This window comes from Hydra viridissima, unplaced genomic scaffold, assembly GCF_058129835.1.
Source record: "Hydra viridissima isolate aposymbiotic clone 2 unplaced genomic scaffold, HvirCarnegie_v1 scaffold_8, whole genome shotgun sequence".
Classification (NCBI taxonomy): domain Eukaryota; kingdom Metazoa; phylum Cnidaria; class Hydrozoa; order Anthoathecata; family Hydridae; genus Hydra; species Hydra viridissima.
Genome location: NW_028324307.1, coordinates 3875880 through 3894857, shown reverse-complemented (window position 1 = coordinate 3894857; position 18978 = coordinate 3875880). Strand labels below are relative to the sequence as shown.

The 18978-nt window shown below is 30.1% G+C and overlaps 2 protein-coding genes and 2 pseudogenes across 2 annotated transcripts in view; 3 read left to right on the top strand and 1 right to left on the bottom strand.

Annotated features, from left to right (window-relative positions):
* The window catches only part of LOC149884570 (uncharacterized), a 317612-nt gene that overhangs the window by 81067 nt on the left and 217567 nt on the right, over positions 1–18978 (bottom strand). The window lies entirely within an intron of this gene.
* On the top strand, positions 4563–6354 carry LOC149884613 (uncharacterized; annotated as a pseudogene).
* On the top strand, positions 14116–17690 carry LOC149884612 (uncharacterized; annotated as a pseudogene).
* On the top strand, positions 17403–18925 carry LOC149884611 (uncharacterized). The gene has a single exon (XM_090095377.1). The coding sequence runs from the start codon at positions 17849–17851 to the stop codon at positions 18923–18925; it is 1077 nt and encodes a 358-aa protein (XP_089951503.1). The 5' UTR covers positions 17403–17848.

Here is an 18978-nt window from a genome sequence, read left to right as displayed (position 1 = left end):
ATATATATATATATATATATATATATATATATATATATATATATATATATATATATATATATATATATATATATATATATTAGGGCTGTTCATGTGAACACAGGAAAAAAAAATTTTTCTCGGATTTGAATGCATAGTTGATTATTTTGTGCCATTTGACATAGTAATTGACTGTGGAAAAAATCTTTCCAGTCAGATAATGTTTAGGGGGTGCTCAATGACCATAAAGTTTTACGAAAAACGTCAAAAACGTGTAAAAAGTTCCAAAGTTCCAAAAATTTCTAGCACCTGGTTATTTAGATTTTTTCCACTGAAATATTGTCTGATTGCGTGCTATATAGATTAATTAAAGTGCAGCAGATTAACTGTCATCAGGGCACCAGACTAAAAAATGTCTGCTAGTGTTTAAAACAACTGTGTTTATATCATTTTGTTAAAATTTGTATTCATAATTTTAATACTATTATTTAACTCAATTTAGAAATTGTTCAAACAGAATAAAAAGGTTTACAAGTATAAATATTACTTTTATTTGGAATTTCAGTTTGACAACAAATGTATTAATATTTTGATAGTACCTAACCTTAGTAACCTATTACAGAAAACTAGCATGGTAGTCTGGTAGTGTATTGTTTGTTATTAAGTGCAGATAATAATAATTTCTAATTTGAAAATATTTATTTAATTTCTTTAGTAATAATTATTATAATATATTGCTGCAGCTGCATAAACCAACAACTGAATGATAAGTTTGTATAATATGGTATTGAGTTTTGATTTTCTCATAATATTTCAGTTATCATTGAAATGGCAGCATCATCTCGTGTTGCTATCTCTACACGACTTCAAACCAAAATCTTTTTAATTGGACAACCAGAGCCAAATCTTCCAGATAAAGTTCTTCCCTTAACATCTGATGTTTTAAAAACATTTTTTTATCATCTTAATTCAACCAAAAAGTCAGTGCCTGAAAGTCTTAAAACAACTGTTGATGAACTGATTATTATTTGGAATAAAGCCCGTATTCCGACAGCATTTCATCCGAATGTAGTCTTAAAGTTGAAAACTTTAGTCCAAGAATTTAAATTAATAAAAAAAAAAAAAAATCCAGATTGTCAGATTCTCAGAAATCGAGAGAGAAATCATTTACAGACACCATTGGCCTACTTTTTGACATTGCCCACAAGGATGCTGAAACCATGATCAGAATTGAAGAAGATAAAGAATTTTTATTGGATCAGAGATGTCAGAGAAAAATGGTGATGTTTGGAGAGGACAAAGAACTTTCAAAATTAGAAGAAAGAAATGAAGCAAGGAAACAAGCAGAGAGAGAACGAAAGCTAAAAGAAGAGCAAAGACAATCTGGTGCGAGTGCAATAGTTCCTGTTATTGAACCTTTACATGACGAAAGTTATAGTGATGACAACGATAACGATGCTGTTGATAATGACAAAATGGTTGATAGAGATTTTGAGATAGAAATCCCTGTTTATTACAGACAACAAGTCAGTAAAGCAAGTTCTTCAGGGTCAGCTGAATCAAGTTTAGCAAGTACTCCAAAACGACAATGTATCTTAGATACAATTCTTGACTCGCCTGATGTTTCATAAACATTAGACAGAATTAATCTATCTGACACAAAATTTACTATACTAGCAGCAGCAATTGCAAGGGCTGGTGGACAGAACCTCGATGATGGATCATTGTCACGTTCTACAGTCCGTAGAAAACGAACCTATCATCGATCAAATATTGAAGCCACTGTTCGAACTGAATTCTGCGATTTGGACAAACCACCATTAATCGTCCACTGGGATGGCAAACTGATGATAGATCGTACAAATTCTGCAGCCCCTAAAGCAAATGTTGACCGGCTATCTGTAGGTGTGACAGGTCACAATGTTGACAAAATACTTGGAATAGCAAAATTATCAGCTGTAACTGGAGAAGCCCAAGCAAAAGCAGTTATTCATCTGCTTAATTTCTGGGACATAATTGGTGATGTTATTGGAATGAGTTTTTATACTACAGCCTCTAACACTGGCTCCAAAAATGGTGCATGTGTAGTTCTAGAGAAACATATAGGTAGAAACTTGTTATATTTCGCTTGCAGACACCATGTTCATGAGATCATAGTAGCAGGAGTGTTTGGATCACAATTTGGACCATCATCTGGTCCCAACATACCTCTTTTCCAGAGATTTCAGCAATATTGGCCCAAAGTTAATCAAGGAAATTTTAAACCTCTGGATGACATTCGAATGAAAATACCCCTGGTGCAAGAACTACAAAATGAAGTGATTGCATTCCTCAAAGAAAACCTGCATGTTAAAATGCCAAGGGATGACTACAAAGAAATCATGGATCTCTGTCTGTTAATACTTGGAAAACTGCCTGATCAAGAAGAGAAAAATTATCATTTCAAGATCCCTGGTGCTTATCACATGGCTCGCTGGATGGCCAAGGTTATTTATTGTTTTAAGATTTATTTATTTCGTGAAGAGTTCAAGTTGACCACAAAAGAGGAAAAAAATCTCTGTGAATTTTGCTATAATATTTGCTAGTCTGGTTTATGTAAAATCTTGGATATCATGCACAAATGCCAGCGATGCTCCAGTTAATGACTTGTTTCTGTTTCAGCAACTTAAGCAGTTTGCAGTTGTGAATAAAACGATTTCCGAAGCAGCAGTCAAGAACTTTCAAAACCATTTGTGGTACCTTTCACCAGAATTGGTCCCACTAGCTTTGTTTTCAAACAAACTTCAAACGGAAGAGAAGCGAAAAATGATTTCCAACATGAAATTTCACGGTGAGAACTGGTCTGAAAGGTTGATCAAATTAAAGAACATTGAAAGTCTAGAGAAGAAATCTCTGGACATGCTGGTGACATCAGTTTCAGCAAGTGCGTTGCGGTCAATGAAGGTTGATATTGATTTTCTGTTCAACAGCGATCCAGCTACCTGGAATGATTCCCCAGAATACCAAGAAGGAAAATATTTAGTATATTCATTGAAAGTAGTAAATGATGCTGCCGAACGATCTGTGGCTTTAATGTCGATGTTTAATGAATCGATTACAAGGAATGAATCTGAAATGCAGAGGTTAATTCAGGTGGTTGAGGATCACAGAAAGCGAGTGCCAGATGCCAGAAAGTGTACTCTGAAGAGTTATAGTCCTCGCTAGCATTAACATTGCACGAACTATAACATTACGATAATTAAATGTTGATTGCTCATATGTTTTTTTGTTTATAATTCGTATTTTAATCAATGACAAAGAGTCAAAAATCCTAGTGTTTTATTTTGGAAAAATTCTGATATAACAAAAACCGCAGAACTTTAGTCGTATTGCAGTATTTTATTTCATTAACTTCTCTGCTAATAAACCAGTCTAAAGTGGATGTGGATTGTAATTTGTATTCAGAATTTAATATTTAGAGATAATTAAAACTGATCAAATCTGAAAAATCTAATTAACCGGGTTTTAGAAATTTGTGGAACTTTGTTACTTTTTCCATGTTTTTCACATTTTTCGTAAAACTTTATGGTCATTGAGCACCCCCTAAACATTATCTGATTGGAAAGATTTTTTGCACAGTTAATTACTATGTCAAATGGCACAAAATAAACAACTATGCAATCAAATCTGAAAAAAAAATTTTTTGTGGACAGCCCTAATATATATATATATATATATATATATATATATATATATATTGTTGTTTTTCAATCTACAGTAGAGGGCTAGCTATAGCAATAAAAACTTTTTTTACCTCAGGTTAGGTGATATATTATTAAAGTGTTATCACATAGACCAATCTAGTTATGCTTTAAATTTTTTTTGTGGGGTTTAAATTTTTTTTGTTTTAAATAAACCCCATAACAATTTTTTCAAACACCAGGTTTTGCAGGTTAAGTTTAAATTAATGTTTTGTTGAGTCCAATTAGAATAACTATCAATTAATTTTAACAATTTTTTACCAAAAGAAAGAAGGTGTGTGAAATAACTATAAACTTTTTAGTTCGCTTTCTTCTTGGAGTGCACGTAGAAGGGCAGTTATGCAAATGTATGATATATCCATGTCAAATTTTCCAGTAAATCCAGAGCCCCTTGATGAAGCTGAGCCTGAACACAGTTGTATATCTCCAGATGATATAAATCATTGTTTGGATGATCCAGTTGTTAATGACTTACCATCAGAAAATGAAGGTTCAAAGTTATCAAATTGTCATGAAAATATAACTGAAAATGACAGTTATGATGAGGCTTTATGTTTAAAACTACGCAGTTGGGCAATTAAAAATGGGTGCACACGACAATGTATAAACGAAATCTTAAACATATTTTTAGAATCTTCTTTTAATGTCCCTAAAGACTCTAGGACGTTGTTGTATACTAGGCGAAACATAGTTTACACTAATCTTGATAATGGAGATTTCATCTACTTGGGTTTAAAGGCAGAAGTTACAAAAAATATTATTCTTCACTGTATTTCAGAAACTTCTTTATATTTAAGTTTTAATATCGATGGTATTTCAGAAACTTCTTTATATTTAAGTTTTAATATTCAAATCAAGTTCTACTCAGCTGTGGCCTATTCTTGCCTCTATTATGAACTTTGAACCGTTTGTTGTGGGACTTTATTGTGGGAATAACAAACCACCCTTGGATACATATTTAAGAGACTTTGTTAATGAGTTAAAAGATTTGCAGGATAATTTTATCAATGTTAATGGAATTAATTACAAAATTAATATTTATGCTTTTATTTGTGATGCCCCTGCTAGAGCTTTGCTTAAAGGAATTGTTACTCATTCTGGGTTGCATTCTTGTGAGAGATGTACAATAGTGGGGAAAAGTATTACTCACCGAGTAGTCTTTACACATCAAGAAGAAGGTGTTAGTTTGAGAACAAATGAAAAATTTAAAAATGATGATTATAAGGAAAAAGATGAAAATGGGAGATCTCATCAACAAAGTAATTCAATTCTGAGAGAACTTGATACAATAAACTTTATCAACATGTTTCCATTAGATTATATGCATCTGCTTAGGGTGTATGCGGAGATGGTTATATTTTTTAAAAGGGGTTATTAAAGGTACCAATACTGGGAAAATATCCACTAGTATGATAAGTCAAATTACTTTTAAACTTGTGGGTTTGAATGGAAAGCTACCAAGTAATTTTGTACGACAACCCAGAACGTTAAGTGAGCTTGATCGGTGGAAAGCAACTGAACTGCGGACGTTTTTGCTTTATACTGGCATAGTTGTTCTAAAAGGAATTGTAGACACAGCTGCTTATAAGCACTTTATTAGCTTTTCTGTTGCAATAAGGCTTTTGTGCGAAAGTAATACTCATGTTCGTAATTTGAATCTTCAAAGTGCTCGTCAACTCCTAAGTTACTTTGTAGTAAATTCCCAGGAAATTTTTGGAGAGTTGTTTTGTGTGTACAATGTCCATAGTCTCTTGCATTTATGTGATGATGTTTTTTTTTATAATGTTTCTCTTGACATTATATCGTCTTTTAAATTTGAGAATTACCTCCAAAAGTTAAAGCAGTTAGTACGTAGCAAACACAATCCATTAGTTCAGATTACAAAAAGATTGGATGAAATGGATGATGTAGTTCTGTTACAGAAGTTGACTAGTAAAATAACTACATCTAAAAAAGATAATTGCTTTTTAACTGAGAATACTATAGTTTTCTTAATAAAACAAGTTGCTGAAGATCAGTTTCAGTGCGAATCATATCGTAAACAATGCTTGGAAAATTACTTCACTCATTTTCTCCCATCAAAAGATATTGGAATATACTTTCTTAGAAATAGTGTTCAACCTCTTGTTTGTGTTGAACGTAAAGACAACCTTTTACGTAAATGTTGTTGTATGAAAGTTGAAGATGGGTTTGTTATTTCAGCATTGGTACATGAGTTGGTTTATTAGCATGAAAATATAGTATTAGATTTAGCATAAGACAAAAAATATTTTTTATATTGTTTATTTTACTTGTTAGTATGTAATAATAGATTAAATAAATCCTATCAGATTTGTTAAAGTTGCAATCATTTATCTTCCTTTTTAAGACCACAAACCTGCATGGGTGTATGTTTATGGCCAATTAAACATACATTGAAACATTTCAATTTTATTACAGACATAAATTTTGATGACTCTTACTTTTGTATGAACTATTTGAGAATACTATTTGACAATATGAATAAGATAAAACTATTTGACAATATGAATATTTGAAAACAATTTGTTCAGAATGTGACATTGTTTGCACACCACATTTATATTTGTGTCATTTTATGAACCTGTTTGTTAAAACATAAACAATATTTTGTTTTTCTTTTTAGTTCCATAAGAAGACTGTATTCTGTTGTGACCATAAATGAAGAAGGTTTGACAAAAAAGTGCATAGTTCCCTTGCATTGGGTTGATGTAAATCAAAAGATAGTGTACTGGCCTCCAAAAGGAAAGAAGCCAATACATTATTATACAAGTAAATGGGCGACGCCAGATATGAGTTGGCAGGAGTTTGATCTGCTAAAAATATGCCTTGAAAAAGGCATATTTTTAGCAGATCAAACTCCTGCCAACTCATATCTGGCGTCGCCCATTTACTTGTATAATGCTTGTATTGCTTGTATTACTATTGCAAAAAACAAAACATAACTAATCTAATCTATTTAACAATAAAAATCACTTTGATCTAAAATAATTTCAGATTATTCTTCAGTTTTTTCAATTATGGGTTGTAAATTGTTGTAAAATTGGTGTTTTATTGAAGGTATATACGGTTATAGAGTTTTAATATTGTCAATCTTTTTCTTCGATATTTCTAACAATATTATATATTTCTGCTCTAACTCAGCAAGTGATGTTTTCAGTGATCTTCCTTTCTTAACAATATTTACTCATCTTCATCGACGCAGTGTTTGATACAAAGGATATGTGCAACGATTGCATGTATATTGATTCTGAATATTTGTGTAGTGATGTCCCTGAAGGCAAGTTTCTTTTAGCACTCACTTCTAGATTTGAATTTAATTTTCTTCCTGGAAAGGTTTTCTAGTTTAAGCAAAGATTTCTGACTTAACTAAGTCTTGTCAAAAAGTATTTAATATAACGTAATAAAAAAATATTTAAAAACACAAATAGGTTTTCTGGTAAGACAGTTGATTTTGAAAAAGAACTAGCAATATACTTTTACTATAATAATAACAAATTCTTACAGTTAATGCTGCTTTTTAATGTAAATTGATAAATAGGTAAAGGAAAAAACATATAATTTTTAAATTATTACCTACCAGTCTGGCAAGACCACTTTTGATAATTGATAGACTATTTACTGTATTTTTAGGCAAGTAACTGATTTCAATTCAGGAGTATATATATATATATATATAGTATATATATATATATATATATATATATATATATATATATATATATATATATATATATATATAATTATTCTTTAACAAATTCAGTTTATTTTTTTTATCCAAAAGTCATTATTTTGATGGAACGTTGATAAAAAGTAATGAATATAATTTATTGTTTGTTTTTGTATCATTTGCAAACTATATATTTATTTTTAAACATTTCTCTAGTTTTTTACCCCAGACGCGCGTCAGCACAAAGTAAATGACTATTGTTCTTAAGAGTTTTTAATATTAATAAAATCTTTAAATAATGGTATTTTAACAATTTTTTAAAATTTGATCTAAAATTTGGATTAAGTTTCTTTCTTCATAATAATCATTCAACGCCCTTCGATCGCCCTTCGATCGCCCTTCGATCGCCCTTGAATTAGTATATTATTTTGGTTAACAAATATTAAATATTACAATATTTATGGTAATAATATTCAAATATTACATAGTATACGGTCTTTTTACGGTTTATAACATCTGATGATCGCTATTGCGTGAAACTTTAAGTAATGTAATATAAACCAAGCTAATTATTTAGTTTGTATTATAGTAATAATATATATATATATATATATATATATATATATATATATATATATATATATATATATATATATATATATATATATATATATATATATATATATATATATATATATATATATATATATATATATATATATATATATATATATATATATATATATATATATATAGATATATATATAGATATATATATAGATATATATATAGATATAAATTGTGTTGATGTTTAGTGATCCTAGTAATTTTTTAAATAATATTTTTTCAGATAATTTTGAATTCAATATTGAGAAGCATATTCGGGAAAAAAGCCCAGAGATTATAATTAAAAAAAAACCTTCCATATTGGATGTAGATGATGCCAGTAGTACTGTTCTTTGTCCTTCACCAAGAAAGTCACTGTCCCAACAAATTCAAAAATTACCAATTTATGCTTCAAATCTCTGTTCAAATGCTTCCTTTGTTAATTATGAAGAGCCGATTTTACAAAGAAAAGCACAATGTTCTTCAAGTAGCTTAACTTATCAGTCAGAATCTTCCACATTGAACTTATCACAGCATGGACAGTCAACGGGAAACTTAAGTTAGTTGTCAAGAGAATTACTGAAATGTTCAAAACAACCTAAAAGATCACCAAGAAATAACACGACGTCATTTAGACCGTTCCCTGGTCAACAGAATGTTGATGGTTTGCAGAGAAATACAAACTATCTTCTTGGAAACTATGGTGAACCTCCAGTTACATTCAAGACTATGGATCTCAGACGTAAGTATTTCTTTTCATTACTAACAAAATTTGGATTGACACAACTATTTCTTTATTAGTTCTGTCAAAGACTCTAATGATTTATGAGCCAATCACCCTAAGTAATATATGTTACTAGTGGCAATATGAAGAAAATCTACAAGATTTTCTTCTATTCAAAACTATTTTATATGGCTATAGTTTATCAAAAAATAAGTTACACACTATATGAGTATTTTTGTAACCACTTTTTGTTTACTCTCCCAAAGATTGAATACTGGGCAGTTAAATTGGTTCGTCTCATGGTATGAATTGCATTGATCATAAAATGTTGCCTTAATGTAATTGCTTTCAAAGGAATAATATTGACTTTGATTTTTTCAAAAGCTATAACTTATTGAATATTGTTTTGATTAAGTTAATCCCAATATTAAATGATGTTTTAAAATTATTTTTTATGTGTAGCTTCTAGGTTTTGGTTTATCATAGGTTGGCAATACGCTTTCTTTATGGAAATGGCAGAGATCAAAACAACACAAGCTAATATTGTTGCTGCTATTGATCGACTCGGACAGAGAACTGAGCCTAATGATTCGTCGTTCTATATTAAGAAGTGCGATTCCATAGAAGAATTTGATCAGCTAGAGAGAAAATTAGTTGATAAAAGTGAATTTGAGTTAATGGTAATGTTTTTGAGTCCTTTTTTATATTTATTAATCAAACGCTACCATTGAAGTCTAACTATCACAGCTTTAATACACTCTCTGCCAGAATAAAAAAATTCTGGGAGAAAAAAATGTTAACGGTCTTTTATAACAGATAAAGATCCTTTATTAAACCAGTGTGTGTGCAATTTTTTCACATACCTTAAGTGGAACGTAATGATAAGATTAAGATTTATGTATTGTGAAACATAAAATCTGTTTATCAGAGAACTTTGATATTATTTATATAGGTCCAACGTTTGCAAAAGCTGGGGGGTAATACATCCTCTCAATTAGTAAACAAATGCCTGAACGAAGTGTTACATAGGCGAATTCAAGCGAAATTCAATAAAGCTGGAAAAAAAGGAAAGCGTCCTTTCAAGCGAACCCTCTTATACAAAGCAATTATAGGTATTTTTAATAAATTAATGTATTGTTAATTAATGTTATTATGCACTATTTAGTCATTTTATTGTTTGATTGAGTCTTCTATCTTTTTATCATTTATGCATTCGAACACGGTGATAATGCCGTGTTCTAAGTTCAAATATCGTAACTTTATCCCTATGTAGAATGTTTATTAATAACTGCAGATTTTTTATTATTATTATTATTATTATTATTATTATTATTATTATTATTATTATTATTATTATTATTATTATTATTATTATTATTATTATTATTATTATTATTATTATTATTATTATTATTATTATTATTATTATTATTATTATTATTATTATTATTATTATTATTATTATTATTATTATTATTATTATTATTATTATTATTATTATTATTATTATTATTATTATTATATATTGTTTTATTTTTTTTGCAGCTGCGCTCGTATCAGAATCTAACACCCGTGATGTCATTGACCGATACATTGGAGATCACTTAAAGCGAGCACCACGAATTGCGCTGGAACGACGTGAAGAAAGTCCAGACAGAATGTAGTTAATGTTAAATAATAGTTACATATCCATTTATATTTCGTTTCTTTTCTATAAAAAAAAAACGGAAAATTTGGTTTGCTAGAATTCCTGACAACCAAATTTTCCGTATCAAGAACTGGTCTTAAATCCGTGCAAGAAAAAACCAAAACACGTTCATTGTAAGTTTATCTGGGACGTTCACGGCACGTCCAAAAAAGACGTGATTTCGTAACTTCATATAAACGGATATTAAACCCAAAAGACACGTCGCATAAAAACGTGAAATAAACGTTTTTTAAACGTTCCTGTGCCCACTGGGTAGATACTCCTGCAATTTTAAAAGTAGAGAATAAGTCAACACCAGTATAAGGACCTAGAAGATTTAGAATTCGTGGTGGAGTTAGAGGCACTAGCAGCATTTATGGTACAAATAGTGAAGGGAAAATAAGCTATGCAAATCAGGTATTAAAAAGAAAAAGTATACGTAATGATAGAGCTGAGGAAATAAGTCCAGGTAAAACTAATGAAATAGTTGAAACTGAAGTGGAAGTTGGAAATACAACAAATGTTTATAAGTGCCTAAAAAGTAATTAAATATGGCAAAAACAAAGGCTAAACAATTCCAAAAAAATTTTTTTTTTTACAAAATGTCATTAAGTTAAAACCAGAATTAACACCATATGCAATACGTATAACAGATTCGATAAATGCTGTTTTTCAACTTTTTTTTACCCCAAATATCTTCAAGATAGTTCTAACTAAATCAAACAAAGAAGGTGAAGTTTTCTTTGAAGAAAAGTGGGCACCAATATCTTAGGATGAACTAAATGGGTTTCTCGAACTTTTATTTCTAGCAGGTGTTTACCGATCAGCAGGTGAAACTACAGAGGAGCTATAGGACATTAGAAATGGCCGGCAGATTTTTCGTTTTGTAATGAGTTGTGAGCGTTTTCATACCATTCCAAGAGCTTTGAGATTTGACGACAAAGCAACTCGATTATTAAGACGCAGCAATGACAAATTTGCACCTAATCGTGAGGTTTTTGACATTTAGATACAAACACTTTCCAATAGCTGGTTCCATTTCGTGGACGTTGTTTCTTTAGACAATATATAAAATCCAAACCAGCTAAATATTTGCTAAAGCTATGGTTATTGTGTGATTCTAGTACCAGCTATGTCTTGAATGCACAAATTTATACTGGTCGTATTCGTGGGGATGGCCCAGAAAGAAGTCAAGAACAACGAGTAGTACATGATTTAGTTGAAGTGATAAAAGGATCTGGAAGAAATGTTACAATGGAGAACTTTTTCACATCAGTAACACTTACACAAGAACGTTTGGAGTAAAAATTAAGTCTAGTTGGAACGATGCGCAAAAATAAAAAAGAAACTCCTACAGAACTTTTACCAGTTTGAACACGAAAAATCTACTCTTCATTGTTTGGTCACCAAGAACAATTAACTTTAGTCTCATATATCCCAAAGAAAGGAAAGTCAGTCATTCTCCTGAGTAGCAATCATCGTGATGCAGAGTTATCGAACCCCCCTGACAAAAAAACCACAGATAATTCTGGACTAAAAGTCAACGAAAGGGGAAGTAGATATTCTTGACCAAATGGTCTCTAATTTTTCTACAAAGAGAATGACCAGCAGGTATTTACAAATATAGCAATTATCTATATAAGTTTATGAGATCTATTATTTATTTGCCTACTTTTTTATAATTCAGATGGCCTATGGTAATCTTTTACAACATCCTAGACATATTTGCTGTAAATGCTTTTGTAATTTGGATGCATTTAAAACCTACCTGGAATATACAGAAGACACATCACAGCAGATTGTTTTTAAAAGAACTCAGTAAATCTCTTGTAGAAAACCAACTCCAGTCCAGAGCGTTACTTCCAATATTGTCTTTAAACTTACACAATTCTATTTGCAAGTCATTAGCAAATATTTCATCACGAAATGTTGAATTAAGTTCTTCAACGTCCTTCAATGATCCACAAAATAACACAAAAAGAAGCAGTCATAAGAACAAAGCAAAAGATAATAGTGATTTTGGTGTGAAAAGAAAACGAGGTAGATGGAAGCTCCGTGTGATAAATATAAATTTATATGTATGTATATATATATATATATATATATATATATATATATATATATATATATATATATATATATATATATATATATATTAGGTCGTTAGAGAAGTCCATAGAACTTCATCTATAAAGATACAATGAGACAGGAAGTAATTAAATATTTATATAACATTTTAAACCGTATGGACATTTTAAGTACTTGTTGAAATATTTTGAATGTTTATTAAAAAAGTTATTTAAATTTTATTTTTACGTTAAAAAGAAAAATTTTAAAAATGTAAAAATTGGAATATTGAGCATATATTGAAACCCGTGCTCTGTTTGGAGTTTTCGCAAAAGCCATAACAGATGAAATGGTCTTAGTTCATGGTGACCAAGCTCCAAATATAGAACAGTTACCAAGTGGGCTACTTTAATTAAAAATGGTAAAGAGAGTCTTGAAGATGATCCCCGCTCAGGGCACCCTCAAACCACGTATACAACTGAGAATATTGAGCTTATGCGAGCCATTATTGAAGAAAATCCGCATGCAACACATGATATAATTGAAACTGACACAGAAGAGAAGAACAAAGCAGAAGTAAAGCTCCCTAAAATATGTTTTTCTTAAAAAAAGAAAAGTTTTCACTTTCTTATCTAATCCTCTAAAATTATAAATTATCCATAGCATGCAATTAAAGTTTTCTTAAAATTATATATTAAAGGAGAAAGATAACAATGGCATTTTGTGATAGTGATGATGATGTGGAAGTTAGTGATAAGGAACTAAAAGAATTTAAAAGACATTACTTAATGAGTTCTGAAAACCAAAGTAGAATGAACTTGATTCCAAAAATATCAGGTTAATTATTTTCTTTAAAATTAAAAACAATATTATGATAAAATAAACATTCATTTCCTTAATGAATTATAGAAATTCTGAAACCAATATCAACTCCATGTTTAAGCAAAGAAGCAACTAACTTTCCAGTAGTTGAAAATACCATTGACTTCTCGAAAGCAAACAATGAAGTTACAAGCAAACTGAAACTGTCATCAAGTGAATTGGTACAAAAAGTGTAAATATTGCTTTTGATACAAATATAACCAAATGCCTATCCTGTTTATAAACTGTTTTTAACATAGCTGTTTTATTTTCATTTCCATAAATCAAAGCTGAAGATAATATTTTGTTATAAGTGTTACTGTAACAAAAAGTTTTATATACATATATACATATATGTTCCCAGATAGAAAATGGTGCTAAAACCTTTCAGTCAGAAGAAGAGGATAGGAGACAAAAGCAGTTGTCTAGTCATGGTAAATAACTTTTTAAGAATGTACAGCTTTTCTTTTTTTTTTTTTTTTTACCTTTTTTTTTTTAATGCGTTAAATGGCGTTCCATATATATTTGCTTATTTATTTATTTTATATTGATAAGCGAATGAAGGTTTCTTTTTCTAAAAAAAATTTACGTTATACTTTGAGATTTTCAAAAAGTTGTCTTGAATTGGATGGCAAAGATAGATAAAAAGGTACGATTACAGTTATTTTTTTTTTAATGCTAAGGATTACAGCCGTTGTTGGTTATCTTATTATTATTTTTTAAACAAATTTACTTCTGAAAGGGCTGCAAGCGGCCAATACCAATGTCAGGAGTTAATCAAAATCTGATTTTATTGGCTATTTTAGGTCCTTTATCAACCCAGAAGCAAAGAAGGTACTAATAAAGGGTTGAAGTAATCTATATGAAGATTATTATTTAACATTTAATTTATTTAATTACTGGTTGAATGTCCTTAGCCGAAGTGGAGGTTGTTCTGCATATAAATCAGTCTTTGCTATGGGAAAGCTGCTGATGAGTGAGGAAGCTGGGGCCTGTTTTAATGTCTCTGATGGTTTGTTTAAAACAAATTTTAAAACATACACACTTTATCAATTGATAGTAGCTAAGAAAAGTTTTATTGATTTTTTTTTAGTTAAAGTTTGTTCCGCCCCAATATAAAAAAAAGAGGAGGAAGAGATACAGGCAATTTTAGGCCTCCATACAATTTTAACACCAGCATAACTATAGGACTTTCATTAATTCCTAAAAAATCGTCTCAATAACTCGTGTTATACTTAATAGATTTGTTATCCCAGTCAGTCATTTGCTTATGTAATAACTTGCAATAATTTCTGCAATTTGATTTTAGATGCGATTGTAAGGCAGCATCATGATGCAAAAGTTACCTAATTCCATTCGGGAATTTCACAATTCCTAAGACAATCTAGAACACGGCACAACCGAGAAATTTTAAAGACGAACCACGTTGCAAATGCTGAACCTTCGAGCAAATGCTGAACCATCTATAACTTTTTGTTAAGAAAAAACAAGAAAAATTTGCCATTTTTAATCAAAAATTGAAAAGAAAAATTTTGTAAGTATGTAAAATTTTGAAAATATGTTAATAAACAAGCTCTTTGATCACGCAATGCTTACTCTTTTTCATAATTCTTCTGAGTTTGTTTTGAATTAATCGATGTCCTTTCTACAGTTTGTTTAAATTTCCCCAAACTTTTTGCCATCATCCTATTTCTAACAGTAAGTTATTAAATATTGTTAAGTTATTAAATATTATTAATTATTACCATATTATTAAGTAAATTATTAGCAAAACAACTAAATCGATAATTGTTGATTTAACGTTGATAAGCAACGTTTAATCAACGTTTGTTTTATACAACATATCAACGTTGATAAGTGGCTAACATTTTGGACAGTAAATCAATATGAAATCAATGTTGAAAAGAAACACCGAATCAACATCGAATCAATGCAATTTCTTTTAAAGGGTAGTTCCTAATACCACAAGTTTAGTAACATAAAACCCCTAGGTTAGTTACATACAACTTTACACAAACAAAGCTATGAATGGCTGTTTCAAGACGAGCTTTATGGCTTCTTGTTTGTTTAAAATGCAGGTAGAAAGGAAAGTTTTTTTTAAAAGTTCTATAACAATAGTTATAATCAGAATCCGAAATATGGTCTATTTTAGATATATAACAATTCTCATTGAAATAAAATCATTAGCAAATAAAGCCACCTTTAATGTGAAATTTTTGAAGTGAAGTTTTATTTGTATTTTTAATTTTTTTACAGAACAAAATTATCTCTAATATTTCAAAAGTTACAAGAGTTTTAGTAAGACCTCTTCAGTGAATAGTTCTTCAGTTTGTTTGTCGTTTTTTTTTTGGAAAATATTCACTGAAGAGGTCTTACTAAAACTCTTGTAACTTTTGAAATATTAGAGATAATTTTGTTCTGTAAAAAAATTAAAAATACAAATAAAACTTCACTTCAAAAATTTCACATTAAAGGTGGCTTTATTTGCTAATGATTTTATTTCAATGAGAATTGTTATATATCTAAAATAGACCATATTTCGGATTCTGATTATAACTATTGTTATAGAACTTTTAAAAAAAACTTTCCTTTCTACCTGCATTTTAAAGCGTCAGAAGATGGACAATGTTTAGTTTTACAAGATATGGATAAAACACATAACCATGAAGTATCTGAAGTAAGTTACACATTTATTTCTTTTCTTATACTCCCTTTATTACCCAAACTGTTACAAAATCGACTGCCTGTATATATTATACTTTGTGAAGATGGTGCTGGTTATTATGTTGCTTTATACATTTTATGTTTGCTTTTAGTACATACTATCAATATATTTTGCAAAGTTGTTCATTTTTTTGGTTTTTTTTTTTTTTTAAATAAATTTGTATATTTGGTTTGAAACATTTTTAATTTATGTTAATATCATTAAACAGCTGAAAGTGAAGTAGCTACTGTAGATTTACTTACAAATGAGGATGCTGCATCATTGAGGTTTGATTTTTTTTCTCATGCAGTACGTATATTAGATTTCCATGGACAGGTAGCCCCCAAAAAACATTTCAAATTCATTTTGTATCATATTGTGGTGACTTAGAGCATCTAAAAAGGTTAACATTTGGAAAAAAAAAATTCTTCAGTCCTGTTACTTTGAACCTGAAATGCTAATGACTTATTGCAACTGGGGGGAATATGCTCTGCGGGACAATCCTAGGGTCCTCCAGTGATGTTCAAAGATGTCAGTTACAGATGCATCTTATATTTTACTATTTTAGATTGCATGAGTAAAATAGAAATTATTTAATTGGTATCTCTTTTAATTAGCTAAGTTACTGTCATAGCAAACAAAAATATTTTTATAACTTAAACTTGAAACTAATTTATTGATAATAATAAACTCTTTTTTTTTTGATTATTAGTTGGTTTGTGGAAACATTTAAGAGAAACAATGTTTCTTGATCAAAGACTAATGCCATCAGACAAAGACTTGACAGAGAGACGTGTTCTACGTGCTGCTTTTCCAGATGCATCTCTGTTACTTTGCTTATTACACACTCTTAGGTAACTTGAGCTAATAAATGTATTGTAAAATTGCATAATTAATATAATTAGATCAGCAATATGTCGTCACTCGCTTTTGTAGGGATGGCAGATTTCTCTGTACATACATCCACTGATTAAGGGAAGAGGTCGCAAGGGAGTTGCTGCCACATCAACCGTTGGTGAAGTGTGTAATGGAGAAACGATAATATGATAAATGTCCAACTCAAGAAAACTTTTTATATGTAATGATTCATATAAAACTCAAGTGTTACAAATCTATGTATTTTATAAATGATGAAATGATCTAATTTTTATTTTAAGAACTTTCAATCGCGAAATTCCTACTGTCAAGCTTGAGATCAAAAGTGGACAACAAACATCATGTCTTAAGCTCATTCAGAAATTAGCTTATGCAACATCAGAGGACCAATACAATGATTTTTATGGAATATTTGTTTCTTCAGCACCTACCACAGTTCTGAAATATTTTAATGATAACTGGCACAACATTCGTAATGAGTGGGTTTGAATTATGCTTGTACAAACTTTATGAACACCACTAATAACCGTTTAGAGAATTTTAATGGAAAACTAAAAGAAGTTATTGACTTTAACATTACTTTAGAAAACTTCCTTCATAAATTCTATGTTTTATTAACCTCAATGCGGAATGAAAGAGACTACCAAACTATTTATCAAATGCAAAAAATATATGTTGATATGTTTGAACCTAACTCCACTGAGGCAAATTTTAAAGAAGTTCTGACATCATATGCGTTTCAGCTAGTGTTAAAATAGAGAGCTTACGATATGAAAACTGCAACGGCAACGGAGACGGCAAAGGTCTGGATCGAGCGGTTGCGACTTGCAGTTGCGGTCTTCAAATAAAATTAGTTACGAATTTCCGCTTCAAAAAAAAGAAAACATCTTGAAATAAACAAAAGAAAAATTTAAAAATGGCTCCTTTAAGAAATGTTAGAAATAGTTTATTGCTTGCATTAGAATCAAATATCATAGACGACGAGGAATTTTTACTGCTTTACAAATTTAATTCGTCTAAGAATCCAGATTTACCGTTTTGGAGTTATAAGCAATTTTGTTTAGAAATCATGTCTGATGATGAATGCAAAAGTGAATTTAGATTTCTACGTGGTGATATATATCGCTTAGTCAATGTATTTCAACTACCTCAAGAGTTTATATGTTATAACGGCTTAAAAGTTACTCCGGTAGAAGCACTGTGTATTTTTTTAAAACGGTTTTCCTACCCATGTAGACTACTCGATATGATACCTCGTTTTGGACGACCTGTTCCGCAATTAAGCATGATTTCAAATCAAGTTATGAACTTTCTCTATGAACGTTGGATTCATTTATTTACAACACTGAATCAAAACTGGTTTTCTCCAAATAATCTAGAAATATTTGCCGATGTTGTGCATCGCAAAGGAGCTCCTCTCTCAAACTGCTGGGGATTCATAGATGGGACTGTTAGACCAATAACTAAACCAGGAAAAAACCAAAGAGTACTTTACAATGGTCATAAAAAAATACACAGTCTAAAATTTCAATCTGTGGTTGCTCCAAATGGCCTTATAGCTAACTTATTTGGACCAGTTGAGGGAAAAAAACATGATAGTGGAATGTTAGCTGACTCTAATTTATTAAATTTATTAGGACAGCATTCATTTGATACTGCAGGAAATCCCTTATGTATTTATGGTGATCCTGCATATCCTCTTAGAGTGCATTTACAAACAGGCTTTAAAGGTGCAATGTTATCTCCACAGCAGAAAATTTGGAACAAGAGAATGAGTGAAGTCAGAGTCTCAATTGAATGGTTATTTGGAGATATTTTGAACTACTTTAAATTTTTAGACTTTAAAAAAAACTTAAAAATCGGCCTAAATGCTGTGGGAAAAATGTATATAGTTTGTGCCTTACTAAATAATGCTCGAAGTTGTTTATATGGTTCGCAGACATCTAATTATTTTGGTATTAATCCACCTACGCTTGAGGAATATTTTGTATAAAAATAAAAGACAATAATAAAAAACTAGTTCACTTAATGTTTGAACTTTTAAAT